At 40.6% G+C, this 18282-nt stretch overlaps 1 protein-coding gene across 3 annotated transcripts in view; it reads right to left on the reverse strand.

Moving 5' to 3' along the window:
• Positions 1–387: 387 nt before the first annotated feature.
• LOC124615754 (structural maintenance of chromosomes protein 6) overlaps positions 388–18282 on the reverse strand; it is a 188410-nt gene continuing 170515 nt past the window's right edge. For all 3 annotated transcript variants that reach the window (XM_047143841.1, XM_047143842.1, XM_047143843.1), the window contains one exon: positions 388–645. In XM_047143841.1, coding sequence (XP_046999797.1) covers positions 612–645 — 34 coding nt within the window. In that variant the 3' untranslated portion in view covers positions 388–611. The remainder of the gene's footprint in view (positions 646–18282) is intronic.

Below are 18282 nucleotides of genomic sequence, written 5' to 3' on the forward strand. Positions count from 1 at the left end.
GGGCAAATCTTCCAGCAGCAATAATCACAGGCTGTAGGGTAGGAAAATGAGTACAGAAGGAGCATAGGATCTGAAAGGGTACTGTGGATATTGGGAGGGCAAAGAAAAGCTATTCTAGGTGTGATGGGCAAAATATTAGACAGAATGGATCTAATTTCAGGGCATGATTTTAGGAAATCATAGCCTTGTCAAAGTAGCTGATTAATATGTCCAAGACCAGGATAATACTGAGTGACAAGAGGTGTACTCCTAAGTTGTTTTTTGGAAGGACAGTACCAGGATTGGGTGTGATAGCCAGGGAAATTTGCTTTTGAATTAGGTTCAACACCCTTATTAGTTTTTCAGACAGTTCCTGACCGCCTTGTATAAAGGTTATAATAACGTGTGTGTGTTCATGCATTATTTATATACAACATGGAAAACAGGTAAAATGTTTGACTTTCACAATACAATATATTCTAAATCACGGATGTGCAGCACTATTTAAAATGAAAACAAGTGCAGTCTGTCATCAGTTGTAGGCATTAATACAAAACAAGAGACACATACTGAACATACATAATGTATCTACACTTCTGGTAGTATTTATATTAGTGTTGTATTTCATCTTGTCATAGGCAGTTTCCTCGTTTGGGTGCTTCCAACCTGTAAAAGAAAAATCCAAAGGTAGAATTTGATTAAAAAAATTATGTCAATGTTAGGGGGGTAAGAATTTTTAACTGAACTGGTTAACACGATAAGAAGGTTAATTTTATTGTTAAAGTTGACAATAATTGCTACTGTGAACTCTTCAAATTTTAAATCTCTAAGTTCTGAAGTTCAGGTTTATCAGCAGTTTGATGGAGTTTTTCATGTGAGGCTCTCTGAACCAATATGTATGCACTGCCACCCACTTTTGTACTGAACAGTACGAAATATATTACTGTAAGAATTTGAAAAGCACTTTGATACTGTAATGAGTGCAGGCAGCAAACTAGAAACATGGTATTTATGTAAGAGAAAGTGTCAGTAATCATACAATACTTTTAATAACTATTTGAAGTTTTTGCTCTAAATTATATTACACACCCTATTCTTCATCCTTTTTCCCTAGATGAAGAATGCAGAAAAAATTTTCACTAATTTATTTGATATGAAATACCCAACTGATGTACTAGATTTTATATAACTTGATTAGGAGATAACTCCTTTAATCTCCTCAACAATTGTGTGTAAAGAGCAAACTCAATTTGTAAATATAGTAATGCAAATAATGCATCACTGTGAAAAATATCTACGACTTACATTAATCAGTGTAAGGACTAGCTATTTCTACACTTGGAAAGCAAAGGTGTGAATGGTAATACAGAGTGAAATAACTAGCTTATTTGAATATTAATGATGTGTCATTAAATGAAGCTGCATTTCTACTGAATGCTATCCGTATCTGCAAGGCCTGCTTGAGATGACTCATTTTACACACACACACACACACACACACACACACACACACACACACTCTCTCTCTCTCTCTCTCTCTCTCTCTCTCTCTTTCTCTGCTGAAATGTTTACCACATATGTAATTCTTCCAAGTTCCAAAAAGACAAGAGTGTTCAACTGTTATTGTGATCAGAGGCAACTACTTGCCTTGACAACAGCACCCCGTACATGGCTAATGACCTGGTGAACCAAGGAATGCGATTCATCTGACCAGGTGCCAGATTGCCATTGATCCATGGTTGAATCTCGATAATCCCATATCCATTGCATTTGTAACTGATGATGATATTGCGATCATGTTCAACAATTTACACTCCAAAACACCTGTGCATACAGCAGGATTGTAATCTGTTGCGACATATGCCACAGATTCTGACATACTCAGTTTTAGAGTGTGGGCAAGCCTCTGACCTCCACATTCTATGATGAGGCCTGGATGCTCAAACCACATTGCCTATCGTTGTGTCAGCACCCTTCAGTCACTTTCCACAACAATGGCATGCAAGTGGTCAATCAGTTTCACTGTTTCCAAGATGCTTGTTACAAGGCAGTGGACTATAACGATCTGCCCTTTGACAAAGTCCCTTATGTCAATGGATTTCCCCATTTGCACCAGTACCACTAGAATGATTCTCGATTCGCCTGCTCTCCTTATATACTTTCCTTATCACCTTGTGTGACAGAAATGCCATCAATTTTGCGGTAGACAGTGTTCATAATGTTTTGGCTCATCAGTACACATTTTTTTGTTGAAGCTACTTCAAACTTGTAAGTGCCTTTCCAGCATAAATTCGGCACACCTTGAGCATTTGATGCAGTTGCGTCAGTTTTATTTCTCACAAAGGTGGATGAAATATCAATAACTAGTTACTGATTCTGTAAGACGAATTCCTTGAGCCTATTAACAATGGACATCAAACCACAAGTCTTAAAATAAGACTATTTGACAGTATTATTCCTGGAAGTTACGAAGGTGCATGCGACAGGGCGGATATCAGTTTACTGATGCACCAAGTCCAGTTCCCACTCCATCTCATCTACTGCAACTACAATATACTGCATTATTGAGTAATTTCCATACAATGAAGAGATAACTTACTCTACAGGCCACATACACTCTACAGGGAAGTACCATAGGTATCACCTCTGAGCCCTCTTGCAAACTCATTGCACACTGCCGACGTAGAAAGACTATTTCGACCCGCAACTAAGAACTTACCTCTGAGCCCTATTACATACTCATTGTACACTGCCCATGTAGAAATGCTATTTTGACCTTGATATCTGTAGCTATATGTCATTGATAAGTCCCAAAGTGACATTATTGTGTCAGAAGCAGGTGGCTGAAGTAATCTCAGAATGGTCATATGAAATTGGACTTATAAGTGAACCACGCCTACTCTAGGAAATTTTGTGATTGCAAATAAATTTCCTGGCAGGGATTGTAAAGCAGACACGAGAACTTCGTATACAAAATTAGGTGCCTTTATTATTTTACAGTTGATGATTTACTTGTGTTAGTGTGATATCCGTCATAAAAACAGCAGAAGCACTAATTTTCTCGCATCTTGCATATATTATAACTGCGCATCTTGCACATGTTATAACTGCCACAAATTTATAATTTCATGGTTATTTTAAAACTGCTGTAGCAAAACAAACCTGATTTACATTCATAAAAAGTTCACTGTCATCACATAGTTTGGCAGCAAACCAAGCGTAACACATCATTTCGCTAAACATTGGCAAGGATAGCTGGTGGTGTACAGTGGAATGTATTCTGATGCACTCTTCTCAGGATGTGAAGCTTTTTAATCAAATTCTTTAACTGACGACAAAAAACAGACATTGCAGGGTTGCACCAATGGACCGCTTCTTGGGAGAGTCACTTTAATACTGCACGACTGCACTCAATCCTCACGTTCCTATTTTTTTTCAAAGTTCTCATTGATCAGTTTTTGAATCCTTGGCCCAAAAGAGTGCCGGGAGCATACTGTATGCTGAGGACTGCTCGAAGGTAAAAATGAACCAACAGAATACAAAGTCCTTCGCGCTATAGTTACAGTATCTTCTTGGGAAATGATTTGAAGAGTCCTCATTAAGGTGTCCCTTATTTTCTGACTTAGCACTCACCCGCAAATATAGTTTGAATGACTCAAAAACTTGTCTGTACAAAATTTTGCTGCAATTGAAACATTGTAACCCGTGATGACTAAAGTGCAAACTCAGACGAAGAATACGATCTTTCACACTATTTGCAGCTGTCGCACTGACATCACCTCAGCTAATCAGTATGTGCATGTGCAGTGCAGTCAGTTGTTTATTTGTTATTGATCGTGTGGCATTTATTTTCCAGTCACTAACTGAAGCATCACATCAGTTATGCAGTGCCAAGAAATGTATATTTTTAATAGGAGATACAAAAACCACCAAATAACAGGACACAGACTATCATCAAATAGAGAAGTGCTGGAAGCTTACAAAAAGTAAAACTAACCATTAATGAAAGAGTTAATCTTGTGGTTCATGAGCGCATTGTATCTTGGGAGAAAGCAAGAATAACGACACGAGCTATTCAGCATTGTTCAAAAATATTTATTAACTTGCTTTCGAAGTGTGTGTGTGGGGGGGGGGGGGGGGGGGGTTAAGCGCTGTGAAAATAAGTTTATAAGTAATGTGAATAATTTATGTGATATTGCACACACCTATGCCCTACAAATGATCAAGTTGTAGGAAGGTAGGATGTTTTTAATTCAACAAAGAGATCCTTGGCGTAAAGGCTCCCTTGGTGGAGTAAGCCAAATACTTGTGGATAAACAAGGAAGGGCGAGGCAAGAGAAACAAAAGTGCACAACATCTACTTCTACATGTTCTGCTGTATTAAACTCTTCATCATCTGAGGAATCAGAGAAGACATTTTCAAGTTCTGATGAAGTTAACTTTGGTGATGGTGACTTTTTAGAACATACTTCTGATAGTAGTTCATTCGACAATGCTGCAAAGTGAAGTAACAAAGACTTCATTATTAAAAAATTATAGTGGCTGCCTTGGATAGATGTCAACTGAGTGTAAGATACCGTATATATTCTTCAGGCGACGGCAGGGGCACATAGTTACAATACTGAAGACTTCTGTATTAATCAATGTTCTCTTCATAAAATCAGAAGAAGAAAAGAGAATGGTCTGAAACAATAAAACCATTTTTCATGCCATGTACTTCTTATTGTTCACTGGGATGGTAAACTGTTGCCAGCATTAAATGTCATGGGCCTAAAAGAGGAAAGACTTCCAATATTATTTGGGGACTGTGAGCAGCTCATTGGCATTCCAATACTACATAACGGTTCTTGTGAAGAGCAAGTGAAAAAATGCTGTTTGAAATTCATTAACATACTGGGGTATTAGAGACAATATACAAATTCTCTGCAGCAACACAACTGCCTCAAACACTGGATGTCTTAATGGGGCAAACACATTACTTGAGCACGTAATGGATAGAGAGTAGTTTATTTCCCATCCATCATCACACCTATGAAAGTGTATCTGAATGTAAGGTACTTGGTGTAATAAGCAGTCTTAACATACCATTTATTAAACATTGAATAGAAAACTGGAAAAGCACTGATGCCAGTAATTGTCACACTGCCAAAAATATTGTGGATTTGTTTTTTAATGAGTCAGAAATTAAGGAAATGTCTGATTTTTATGAAAATGAATTAGACAAACCAACACAGAGCTAATTACTGTGAACTCACAGAGCTCTGTGTAATACTTTTGGGAGGAGACTTCAGAAAAAAACTGAAAATATACCCTCTTGGAGCAATGTGTAAGCAAGATAGATGGCAAGAGCAATTTTTTGCTTAAAAATGTTTCTGCTAAGTTCACAACTTGAACTATCCATTGACAATAAAAATGTATTAAGAGATGTCTCTCTTTTCATGATAAGTGTGTATGCCAAACTGTGGCTTCAGTACAATGGAGTTGTAAAACCTCCTCATGGAGATCTCTTCTTCTTAAAAGATCTGAGATCTTATGAAAGGATAGATTCAGCAATTTCAATAACAGATGTACAAACCAAAATCAAAATTGTAGCAAATTTGAACAGAGAGAATCTACAAATGGAAAAGATATATATTCAGAAAGCTGGTTGAAGACAGACGTCAATGACAACGAAATCCTAAGTTCAGACTGGAATGTTTATCGTAAGGATAGGTTAGGCACCAATGATAGCGGAATGTTTATTGTAATAAAAAATTTGATAAAATCTAACAAGGTTATCGTGAATTCTAAATGTGAATTAATCTGGGGGAATCAAAGGATGCTTTTATAGACCACCTGGATCAGGATCTAGTTGTAAGAGTGCTTCAGACAGAGCTTGCACAGTATCATTAGTAATTTTTCTGATCATGCCGTTGTAATAGGGTATAGATTGGGAGTGTTATGCCATCACAACTGGTGCCAGGGACAGGGAATCATGTGGCATTGTTCTCAATGTCTTGTCCAAAAATTACCTTGAGCAGATAGTTAGAAAACCAACTCGTGAGGTAACGTCTTAGACCTCCCAGCAACAAACACACCTAAAGTTATTGAATTGGTTAACGTAGAGAAAGGTATCAGTGATCATACGGCTGTGACAGCATCTATGACAATGGGTCCTACAAGGAATGTTAAGAAAGGTAGGAACATATATTTGCTCAGCAAGGGTGACAGGATACAAATTTCAGAATATCTCAGCAGTCAGCATCAAATATTTGGTGATGAGGACGAAGACGTGGAGAACAAACTGAAAAAATTCAAAGGCATCCTTCAATATGCCCTAGAGAAGTATGATCGGAGTAAGGTTTCAAGGGATGGGAAAGATCCACCATGGTTTAATAGCCGTGTTAGGAAAGTGCTTCATAAACAAAGAGCACTTCATTTCAGATTCAAGAGAAGTAAAAACCCAGCTGACAAAAAAAAGCTGAACAAAGTGAAAATGAGTGTCAGGAGAGCAATGAGAGAAGCGTTCAATGATTTCGAAAGTAAGACGTTGTCAACTGACCTGAGTAAAAACCCTAAGAGATCTTGGTTGTATGTAAAATCAGTGAGTGGGTCAAAATCATCTACTCATTCTCTCAGCGACCACACCGGCACCGAAACGGAAGATAACAGAGAGGAGGCTGAAATACTGAATTTGGTCTTCCGAAGTTGTTTCACTGCGGAAGATCATAACACTGTCCCTCCTTTAAACCGTCGTGCAAATGTCGAAATGGCAGATATTAAGATAACTCATGGAATTGAATAGCAGCTACAATTGCTTGGTAGTGGAAAGGTTTCAGGACCAGATGAGATACCTATACGCTTCTATAAAGATTATTGAAAGAACTTGCTCCCTTCCTAGCAGTAATTTATAGTAGACCGCTTGAGCAACGAAAGGTTCCTAACGACTGGAAAAAAGTGCAGGTAATTCCCATTTTTAAGAAAGGCCGTAAGACAGATCCACACAATTATAGACATATATCATTGACGTCAATCTGTTATAGAATTATAGAACATGTTTTATGCTCAAGAATTATTACTTTTTTTGGAAAATGAAAAACTCCTCTATGGATTACGCAAACAGAGATCCTGCGAAACTCAGCTTGTTCTGTTCCTTCATGAGATCCACTGCGCGGTGGACAATGGCACTCAGGCTGATGCCGTGTCCTTGACTTAAGTAAGGCATTTGACACTGTCCCGCATTGCCATTTAATGAAAAAAATATGAGCTTATGGAGTAGACCTGCAAATGGATTCAAGACTTTCTTGCAGATAGAACTCAACACATTGCTCTTAACGGAACTACAGATGTAAAGGTAATATCCGGAGTACCACAGGGAAGCGTGATAGGACCACTGCTGTTACCAATATATATAAATGATCTAGTAGAAAGCGTCAGATACTCTTTAAGGCTATTCGCAGATGATGCAGTTGTTTATGCCAAAGTATCAACACCAGAAGATAGTAAGAATTTGCATAATGACCTGCAGAGAACTGGTGAATGGTGCACACTCTTGCAGTTGACGGTGAATGTAAATAAATGTACCATACTGCGCATACATAGGGAAAGAAATCCACTACTATACAGCTACACTATTGATGACAAACAGCTGGAGACAGCGTCTGCTGCAAAATATCTAGGTGTAACCATCCAGAACGACCTTAAGTGGAATGACGACGTAAAACAGATAGTGGGAAAAGCAGACACAAGACTCAGATTCATCGGACGAATCTTAAGGAAATGTAACTCATCCACAAAAGTAGTAGCTTATAAGTTGCTTGTTTGCCCAATTCTTGAGTACATATCTGGGATCCCTATCAGGTAGGACTGATAGAGGAGATAGAGAAGATCCAATGAAGAGCGGCACATTTTGTCAAGGGATTGTTTAGCTGGCGAGAGAGCGTTACGGAGATGCTAAACAAACTTCACTGGAAGACGTTACAAGAGAGACGTTGTGCCTCACGGAAAGAGGAACAGCACTTTTCAGGAGGAGTCAGACAACATATTACTTCCCCTCACATACAACTTGCGTATTGACCACGAGGAGAAAATTTGAGAAATTAGAGCCAATACAGAGGCTTACCAAGAATCATTCTTCTCATTCACTGTTCACGAGTGAAATAGGGTTAGAGGGATCAGATAGTGATGCCGACAGTACCCTCTGCCACACACCATTAGGTGGCTTGTGGAGTATGATGTAGATGTAGATTCATTTTTGTGGAGGTAAGTTTAATATTATTCTGATTACCATTTATTATTGGTTTTAATTCATTAATTTACGTCTCCTAATTCAATCTCATCTTCATTTCAGAGAAAACATTAGCCAACTTCATGTCAAGCAACAGCAGAAATCTGCCCTCTTACCAGTTTTATTCAAGAATGCCTTTTGGCATGAATGAGCAGCACTCTATATTTATATGCAAAAATGACAGTTAATGACTCTGATGAGAGACGTGTTACATTAATGCAAGACTTTCAGGGACTATTGATCGTAGATATGGAGCAAAAGGAATTACATAGTGTTCAAGAACATGCTAGACTACACTCAGATTGTAAGAGAGAAACAGAGTGTGTGTGTGTGTGTGTGTGTGTGTGTGTGTGTGTGTGTGTGGGTGGGTGGGAGGGGGGGGGGGGGAGTCTCAAGAATACTAAAAAAGCAAAATATTTTAGTGTTTAACTTTGATTTTATGCAGTCATCAATAACTAATACACTGACTAAAAATTGCAAAGCCTAAAATACTCAATATTAAAATTTGATGCTCTAGTTGGCACAGGTTAGTGTGATCCTAGTGAGATCAGATTTTTTTACAGAGTAAATTTAACCAAATAGTAAACATTTAAGGAGTGAGCGTAAAGTTTATAGAAAAAAAAAAAATTATGGGGCAAAGTGTGGAAGACCCTAGTCCTCATGGACGCTGCAAGTATGATCTTTTCTAGTGAATTTATTTGCAATCCCAAATTTTCCTTTGCTTTTCCTTCCCATGACTTTTATGAAAATAGTAATAAATACATTATATTGAGCATTATTTCTGTTTATTTGCAGTGTGGGGAGTGGAGGAGGGGGAAGGGCGTCCACTTAGGGAGTTGATCTCAGATCCTACAACCCCTGGTTTACTGTTCTGTAATCTTTCTGTTGTGCCAACCACTGACTGGCTAACCCCTGGATATGTTATCAATTTGGACAAAATCAGTGATGATCAGTGTTAGCTTCTCAGAACATCATCTGTCATCTTCTCAAGATGTCATTGGAATAATATGTTAGTCTCATTTCATCTAGGGCCATGTACCATTCCTGTCAAAAGCTCAACCAAATGGCTAGGTATTTACGTAGACAGCAAAATGACACAGACCAGACATTTGGAATATATACCACAAAAGGAGTGGAAAAGAACTGAGTGTAGTACTTGCAGTGGCTCAAGTATGATGAGAAGCATACATAAGTTAGTCACTTAGATGGCTAGTCAGTTATCATACCGGTCTGAGATGCCGGAGATATCATAAGTGTGTGCATGAGGTGTGCTTGCTTGTGCGAATGAATGTGTGTGTGATTGCTTTTCTGAAGAACACTTTGGGTGAAAGTTAAATGTGTAAGCATCTTTCCTGCAATTCAACGTGTTATCTTTATGGTGAGTAGCAGTCTACCTTTCCCTCATGTTGCTAGTTAATTATTTGTTCCATAGATTAAATTCACAATGACTGATTATCTCTACTCAAGAATTCCCCTATGGTACAAGAGGAGTTGTTAAGGAGAAAGCTCTTTAAACTACATTTGAAGACATTTCTGCTATCTGTCACACATCACACATTTCATTCCCATGCGAAGATTGTCACAGAATTTTTTTCTTTTTTTCCCCCTCTTTTTTGCTGTTCCAACATATTGGTGTGACCCTCCCTATACTGCAGCCTCTTTCATTCAGTACTGAATAATTGTAGCATTTTGTATGGCAATGCCCCAAAATATGTTCCCAATGAAATTAACACCATGAAGTACAGTGCAATTAGAATTTGTCAGGTCATTACAAATTTAACCCCAGCAAATGTGCTACTGTTGGAAACCAAATAAATGATACTGAAAATCTGTAGACATCCATTAGCTTAGAAATTTATACTTCGCAGAGCAGCAGTATCACCACACTCACTCCTTCAGAAAGTCTGATTGATACATGAAATTATCAGTGCCAAGGATATACAGCAGGGCAAAGAAATTCCTCCAGTTACAGCTACAATTCATCATTCTGCTCATACTGAATGATGTATCCAGCCTGATGTTCAGATTTGATTATGAAACCCTCTGCTACTGTATCAAGCAAGACACTTCTCCACCTCTTCCACCACAGAAGGAGGACGAGGGTGGGGAGAAGAGAGTTTAACTTCTTTGGGTCTGAGGGAATTCTCAAATCAATGTTCTACCATATATAGTATACACTTTGTAACTACTGTAATGAAAGGGAGTCATTTGATGAAGACTACTGATTCTGTGATGACGACAGCACAAAACTTGACAAAGATTGTGCATCACATTCTTTTAGGAATGAATGGTTCAGATACAGAAATTACAAACCATCAGTAATAAGAATGTGAAATGGGCACAGGTGTTGTCCTGCTCATTTCCACAGAATCAAAGTTTCCATCTCTCCACACTGCAAAGATTTTCTTTCACTACAGGCAAATCTAAATCAGCTGCTGCTCAGCTATTTCTGCCAAGCCAGCCAGCAGTGTTTCAATGCTAGTCAACAGGCCAAACTCTCTAAGGCAATCATCTGGTAATTCCTGTACATGCAAGTATCGCACGAGGCTTGCCTGACAGCCAAAAATCTGTGTCCACATCTCAAGAGTCAGACATTTTTTATAATTGGTTAGTTGCACACAGTGTTATTCCCCAGCTTTATTAATTTTTTTGTCAATGAAGAACCCCATAAAACTTACTACGAGTGAAATATGATTATCAATTTTAAACATCTTCAACATCACGCTATTATAAGCACATAATAAGGAAAAGAAAGTTTATAGGTTTGTGTTATTTTCAGTGGAGTGAAATGCACAAACTTCACTGTAAGCTTGTTATTGTTGTTGTTGTTGTTCAGGTCTTCAGTCCAAAGAATGGTTCGATTCGGCTCCCCACACTACTCTATCCTGTGCAAGCCTCTACATCTTGGAGTAACTATTACAACCCTCATCCATTTGAACCTGCTTACTATATTCATTCCTTGGTCTTCTTCTACAGTTTTTATCCCATGCAATGGAACTGATCATTGCTAATATCAAGATTGATACACATGCAGCTATCAGTAAAACCATTCCTTAGCAAAGAAAACATACCCACATTCATACAAGCAAGCACACCTCACATACACTCGACCACCACCACCGGCAGCTCCAACAGGAATGCGACTGTCACTTGAATAGCAATCTGGAGTGGGGTGGAGAAGGGCTGGGATAGCAGGGTATTGGGGGGAAGGGGGAAAGCACAATCTGGGAGGACGTGCAGGGGCTTGGGATGCCAGGCACAGCATCATGTGGGTGTGGGTGCAAAAGAAGGGAGCGAGAAAGGAGAGTGGAAAAGGAGGAGAGGAATAGGAGGAGAGCAAAAAAGAAGAGGAGAGGAAAAGGAGGAGAGTGGAAAAGAAGAGGAGAGGAAAAGGAGGAGAGTGGAAAAAGAAGAGGAGAGGTGAGGAAAAGGAGGAGAGCAGAAAAGGAGAGGAGAGAAAAAGAAGGTGAGAGGAAAAGGAGGGGAGTAGAAAACGAGAGGAAAAGAAGGAGAGCAGAAAAGGAGAGGTATGGAAAAGGAGAGAAGGAAAGTGGAAAGGACAGACAGGTACATTGGCAGAGGGCAGCACAAAAAGAGGATGAGGGAGTGTGAGAGGGAGGAGGTGATAGGAGGAGGGGGCGGAAACTGTTGGGTGCAGGGTAAGGGGGCAGTAGGTTATTGTAGGTTCAGGATGCTGGGTCAATTTTGGGAGTGGAGGATGTATTGTAAGAATAAATCCTATCTGCACAGCTCAGAAAAGCTGGTGATGGAGGGGAGCATCCAGATGGCCTGGGATGTGAAGCAGCCATTGATATCAAGCATGTTATGTTACACAGCATGTTGTGCCACAGGGTGGTCAGCTTTGCTTTTGGCCACAGTTTGGTGGTGGCCATTCATCATGGCGGACAACTGGCTCGTAGTCATACCAATATAAAAAGCTGTGAAATTGTTACAGCACAGCTGGTACACAGCATGGCTGCTTTTGCAGGTGGCTCAATCTTTCATGGGTTAAGATAAGCCTATGACAGGGCTGGAATGGGAAGTGCTGGGCAGGTGAATTGGACAGGTCTTGCACCTAGGTCTTCCCCAGTGATATAGCCAATGTGACAAGGGTTAGGTTTGGGAGTAGCATAAAGATTGACTAGGATGTTGTGGAGGTTGGGTGGGTGACAGAACACCATTTAGGAGGGGTGGGAAGGATCTTGGGTACGATGTCTCACATATGAAAGCATGATGAGAGATAATCAAGGTGCTGATGGAGTATGTTATTCAGTTGTTCTAGTCCTGGGTGGTACTGGATGACAAATGGGGCACTCTTTTGTAGCTGGCTCTTGAGGGTGGTGGGAGGGTTGGGGGTGTGTGGGGAAATGGTATGGGAAATCTGTTTGTAAACTAGGTCCGCACCATCCTGTGGCACAACATGCTGCGGAATACAAAATGCTTGATTTCAATGGCAGCTTCACAACCTGGGCCATCTGGATCCTCCCCTCTGCCACCAGCTTTTCTGAACTGCGCAGATGGGAGTTATCTTTCAAATACATTCTCTGCTCCTAAAATTACCCTGGCCTCAACGTACAGTAACCTGCTGCCCCCCACACCTTCCACCAAACAGTTTCCAGCCCCTCTTCCTATCACCCCCCCCCCCCCCCCCCCACACACACACACATTCCCTCATTCTCTCTGTGTGCCATCCTCTGCCAATGTACTTGTCCATCATTTCCCCTTCCCTGCTCCCCCTCCTCTCCTTTTGCTTTCTTGCTTGTGTGAATGTTTTCCTTGCTATGGGGGGCTTTGACCTATGACTGCAAGTGTATCTGTCTTTTCGCTGTGCCTGTCTGCAACTCAATGGACCATCTTTATGGTGTGTAGCTATATATTCTATCCTTATATTGTCGTTATTCCAATCTTGAGTTTCCATAATTTGATTTTGTTAACAGCTTTTCTTCCATCCCACAATCCTGTGTTATTTTCCTTCGTTACTGTCTCCAAAGCATTATGGTTCTCAGTGTCCATTCTCTCTCTTCCTTCATGTGTATTTTCATCACCTTCCACACCGCACACAATGTGACTTCTGAGCCCCACTGTATCAATGATCCCATATGTGCACAATGTAAGGCTAAGTGAACGCTCAGATTGTTCGTGCAGCATCTCTTGTCTCAAATCCCTCCCTCCAATTATTATAATTATTCATATTGATCACATTTCCTCACTCATCCTTGCGTATTTTCATGTATTATTTTCCCCACCTACCTGTGGCACACAAACTTCCACACGGCACAAAAACATCCACATTTCATACATTCCTTTTTTCCCACATTTTTGTACAATTTTTACATATTTGTGTGTATTTTCACATATATGTGCATATTTCTGTGTATGTGTATGCATTTTTTTGTGTATCTATGTGCCTTTTGCATATCTGTTCATGTCTCTGCATGCTTTTAAGCATTTTTACTGGTCTTTATCTGTCATCTAGCTCCTCCCAACAACCTCATTTACCTACTTCCTATGTCATTTCCAGTTTTACCAACGCCATCCCTGCTACAATGGACGCCTGCTTTATTTTTCTGCACCAGTTCAGAGAAGTATACCTTTTCTTGGCTAAAATCCAGTCTCATATCCTGTTCCTTAAATGCTGCCTAAACCATGAAATCCTCCCAAATGGCCTAACCATAAAAATTCTTTTCTCTGGATCCCACCCCTCGTTTCACAATGACCTCCACCTTTTCAGATTCCATCAGTCCTTATTCCTCATAAACCTGGTACTGCAAAAACACATTTCCATGGCACAGGCATCCTAGAACCACCCCGCCTCCATCCGCAAGATACTGCTAGTGTGCAATTCCTACTACATATTTCTGAAATTGAATCCCTTGCTCTCCAGCATCTGGAAGAGCATTACAGACACCACCTTCATAAGTTATCCAATTTGCTGACATCTTACTGCCTTCTTGGGGCACCAGTGTCCAACCCCTATCCTAGCCACAGTGCTCCTCCATGTCAACCTCTCGCAGCACACAGACAATTTCACCTTTCCACATCCCACAAGAACCCACTACCAACACTCCAAATCCAGAGCCCAAACAACCCCGGAATACTGTTGTCAACCTTTCCACCAAAATCCTCAGCCCTGTAGAAGTTTCAGTCCTATTCAAAGGCCTCATCTTTAGCCCTACATCCAAATTTAATCATGTTGGACTTGTCATGGACTTAATCTTCTTTTTCTGGTGCCTGCAATGGAAACACTTCTTTGCCATCAATCGTCCCAACCAAAGTCAACCTAATTCCAACAGTCACCACGCAACTGTGATCCCCTACTCCCACCTAACTCCCCCTACTCACCTCACAGGGACTCCTTACCTCCAACTTGACCTCACCATCTTTCCACAGGTCCCTTCCTAAGAACACCAACCTTTCAGCAGAGGAAAGGACAGCCATACAAAGTCTCGAAACACATCCTAATCTAATCATCCTCCCTACTGACAAAGGCTCCACCATTGTAGTGATGAGTTGCAGTGGCTACCAGGTGAAAGGTCTCCGCCAATTGCCTGACCTGTCATCCATAAACTTGCAGAATGATCCCACCCAGAAGTCCAAAATAACCTTCAATCCCTGCTTAAAGCCATAGGCCCTTCCCAGAACCTCTCCCTTGAATACATTTCCTTCCTCATTCCTATGACACCCTGCACACCCACCTTCTACATGCTCTCCAAAATTAACAAACCCAACAACCATGGATGCCCCAATGTAGCTGGTTATTGTGCCCCCATGGAAAGGATTTCGGCCCTCATTGACCAACACCTCCAACCAACTGTCTGTTATCTAGCCTCTCACATCAAAGTCTCCCTTCATCGACTCTCCAATGTCCCCACTCCTTTACCTCCCAGTTCCCTACTGGTCACTGTTGACGCCACTTCCCTAATTCCAATATCCCTCATGCCCATGGTCTTGCCGCTGTTGAACACTATTTCTTCTAACATCCTTCACACTCCAGATCCACAACTGTTTTCCTCTTTCACCTACCTAACTTCATCCTAACACATAACTACTTCTCCTTTGAAGGGAAGGTATACAAACAAATCTGCAGCACAGCCATTGGCACCCGCAGGGCACTCTCCCATGCCAACCTGTTTATGGCCATTTAGAAGGAACCTTCCTAGCCTCCCAGAACCTGAAACCCTTGGCCTGGTTCATGTTCACTGATGATATCCTCATGATCTGGAGTCAAGGCCAAGACACCCTATCCTCATTCCCTCAACACCTTGTCTCCTATATACTTCACCTGGTTCTCCCCAAGTCAGTGTGCCACCTTCCTGGACATTGACCTCCTCCTCTCTGATGGCTCCATCCACACCTCTATCGACATTAATCCCACCAATCACCGAAAGTATCTACATTTTGACAGCTCTCATCCCTTCCACATCAAAATGTCCCTTCCATACAGCCTCACTCACTGGGGACTGCAAATCTACAGTGACAAGAAATCCATTTTCCAGTGTTCTAAAGGTCTCACCACGGCTTTCACAGACAGGCACTACCCCTTAGACCTAGTTCGTAAACAGACTTCCTGTTCCACATCCCCAAACACCCCCAATCCTCCCACCACCCCCAAGAGCCGAAGAGCTGGTTACCAAAGTGTGAGCCAGTTGTCACACAATATCACCCCAGTCTGGAACAACTGAACCACATACTCCATCAGTGCTTTGATTATCTCCCATCATGCCCTAAAATGTGGGACTTCCTACCCAAGATCCCTCCCACCCCTCCTAAAGTAGTGTTCCACCACCCACCCAACCTCCACAACATCCTAGTCCATCTCTATGCCACTCCCAATCTTAACCTCTTGTCACAAGGATCATATCCCTGGGGAAGACCTAGGTTCAAGACCTGTCCAATACACTCACCCTGCACTTCCTATTCCAGTCCTGTCACAGGCTTATCTTACCCCATCAAATGCCGGGCCACCTGCAAAAGCGGCCATATTGTGTATCAGCTGTGTTGCAACCGTTGCACAGCTTTTTATTGTGGTATGACTATCAACCAGCTGTCCACTAGGATGGATAGCCACTGCCAAACTGTGGCCAGAAGCAAAGTAGACCACCCTGTAGCACAACATAACATTCTTTATTTCAATGGCCTTCACAACCCAGGTCATCTGAATCCTTCCCTTCACCACCAGCTTTTCTGAACTGTGCAGATGGGAGTTATCCTTACACCACATTCTTCAGTCCTGAAATTATCCCGGCCTCAAGCTACGGCAACCCATTCCCCCGTTACCCTCCACCCAAGAGTATCCACCTGCTCCTCCTATCACCTCCTCCCCTCTCACATTCTGACATCCTCTTTTGTGTGCCGCCCTCTGCCAATGTTCCTGTCTGTCCTTTCCCCTTCTCTGTTCCCCTCCTTTTCCACTCTCCTCCTTTTTCACTGCCCATTCCTTCCCCTCTAATCCACCTCCAGGTGCTGTGTCTGGCGGTCTCTAATCTCTCCACATCCTGCCAGACACTGCTCTTCCCCCCCCCCCCCCTCCATCCAAACCCTGCTATTCCTCCCCTTCCCCGCCCCATTCCAAATTGTTATTCACGTGACAGTCGCATTCCTGTCAGAGCTGCTGGTGGTGACGGCTAAGTGTGGCAGTGGCTATGTGTGAATAGGGTGTGCTTTCTTGTGCGAATGTATGTTTTCTCTGCTTCAGAAGGTTTTGTTCGATAACTGCATGTGCATCAGTTTTTTTTTCTGTCGTGCCTATCTGCAACTCAATACGTCATTTTTATGGTGAGTAGCAATCTATCCTATTCCTTATATTGTTTCTCTTTTATTTAGTACACATACATTTAAAAAAAAGGTCACTTACGTCATTCTGTGTGTTTATTAGAGTATCACGTAAAATTATGAAGTAAATCTCTCAAGAATATTTTGAGATTTTTGGCACCAACATTAAACTACATATATATTTAAAAAACATGAAACCTATGTCTGTTGAACATTTATTACAGTATCGTGTAAAATTTTGAAGTAAATCGGTCACGAATTTTTGGAGATTTTTGGTAACAAAGTTAAACTATGACTTGTCTTTATTAGTACTATAGATTTGAAATTATTAATGTCATTCTATATTATGTTATGTTCTTACGCTGTCAGAAGGAAAGCAATCTCTATGACAGTGTAAAAAAAGCTTCCATATTATACAATTTATTGCCCAGATCACAATTAATAAATATTCTGTTTCCTAGTTTTAGCACAGTTATATAGCCATCTTCAGATCATCGGATATGTGAATAATAACACCCTCATGGAACACTAAGTACATTAGAATGAAAATCGTAACTGCAGAAACTGATAAAGTACGGCTTTTATTTTAGTGTACTTAGTCTTGCATGGGAGTGTCTTTTCTGCGAGTTTACCTGTGTGTTTTCAATGGCTAGATGCCAATATGCCACACATACGGCCTTCATAATTTATGTATCCAATGATCTGAAGATGGCAGTATAACTTTTCTGAACTAGTAATCAGGATATGTATCAACTGCAATCTGGGCAATAAAACTTATATTTTGGAAGTTTTTTCTATTCTATAATATGTTTTTGTAATAATTTGCAAAAGAACTAATTGTGTATTAATGTCGTTGGATATAAACTTGATATTGTTTAACATTGTTGTACTGCAACTTATTGGATTTTTGTGCCCTTTCTGAAGTAGTAGCTACAGAGTAGCAGTTGTTAAGTAGAAGTCATGGAATTGTTATCATCATGAAACTGTTAAGGAATTGTTATGCACAAATGAATGATTTATATCAGAACGGAATCAGATTTGTGACATTATACTGAAATACAAGACACAAAATAAAAGGAATGATAAAAAAAAACAGAAACCAGCAGAGCAAACCTCGTCCTACCTAGACAATAAATTATTGTTTTCAGTAAGCCATGTTTTAAATGAGCCATATATTCGATGAAGAGCCACGAGAATCAGATGAGCACTTGAGTTGAGTTTTAAGTATTATTTCAAAATACCTTCTCACTTAAAAGACTGCACAG

The sequence above is a fragment of the Schistocerca americana genome, chromosome 5, assembly GCF_021461395.2.
Source record: "Schistocerca americana isolate TAMUIC-IGC-003095 chromosome 5, iqSchAmer2.1, whole genome shotgun sequence".
NCBI lineage: Eukaryota > Metazoa > Arthropoda > Insecta > Orthoptera > Acrididae > Schistocerca > Schistocerca americana.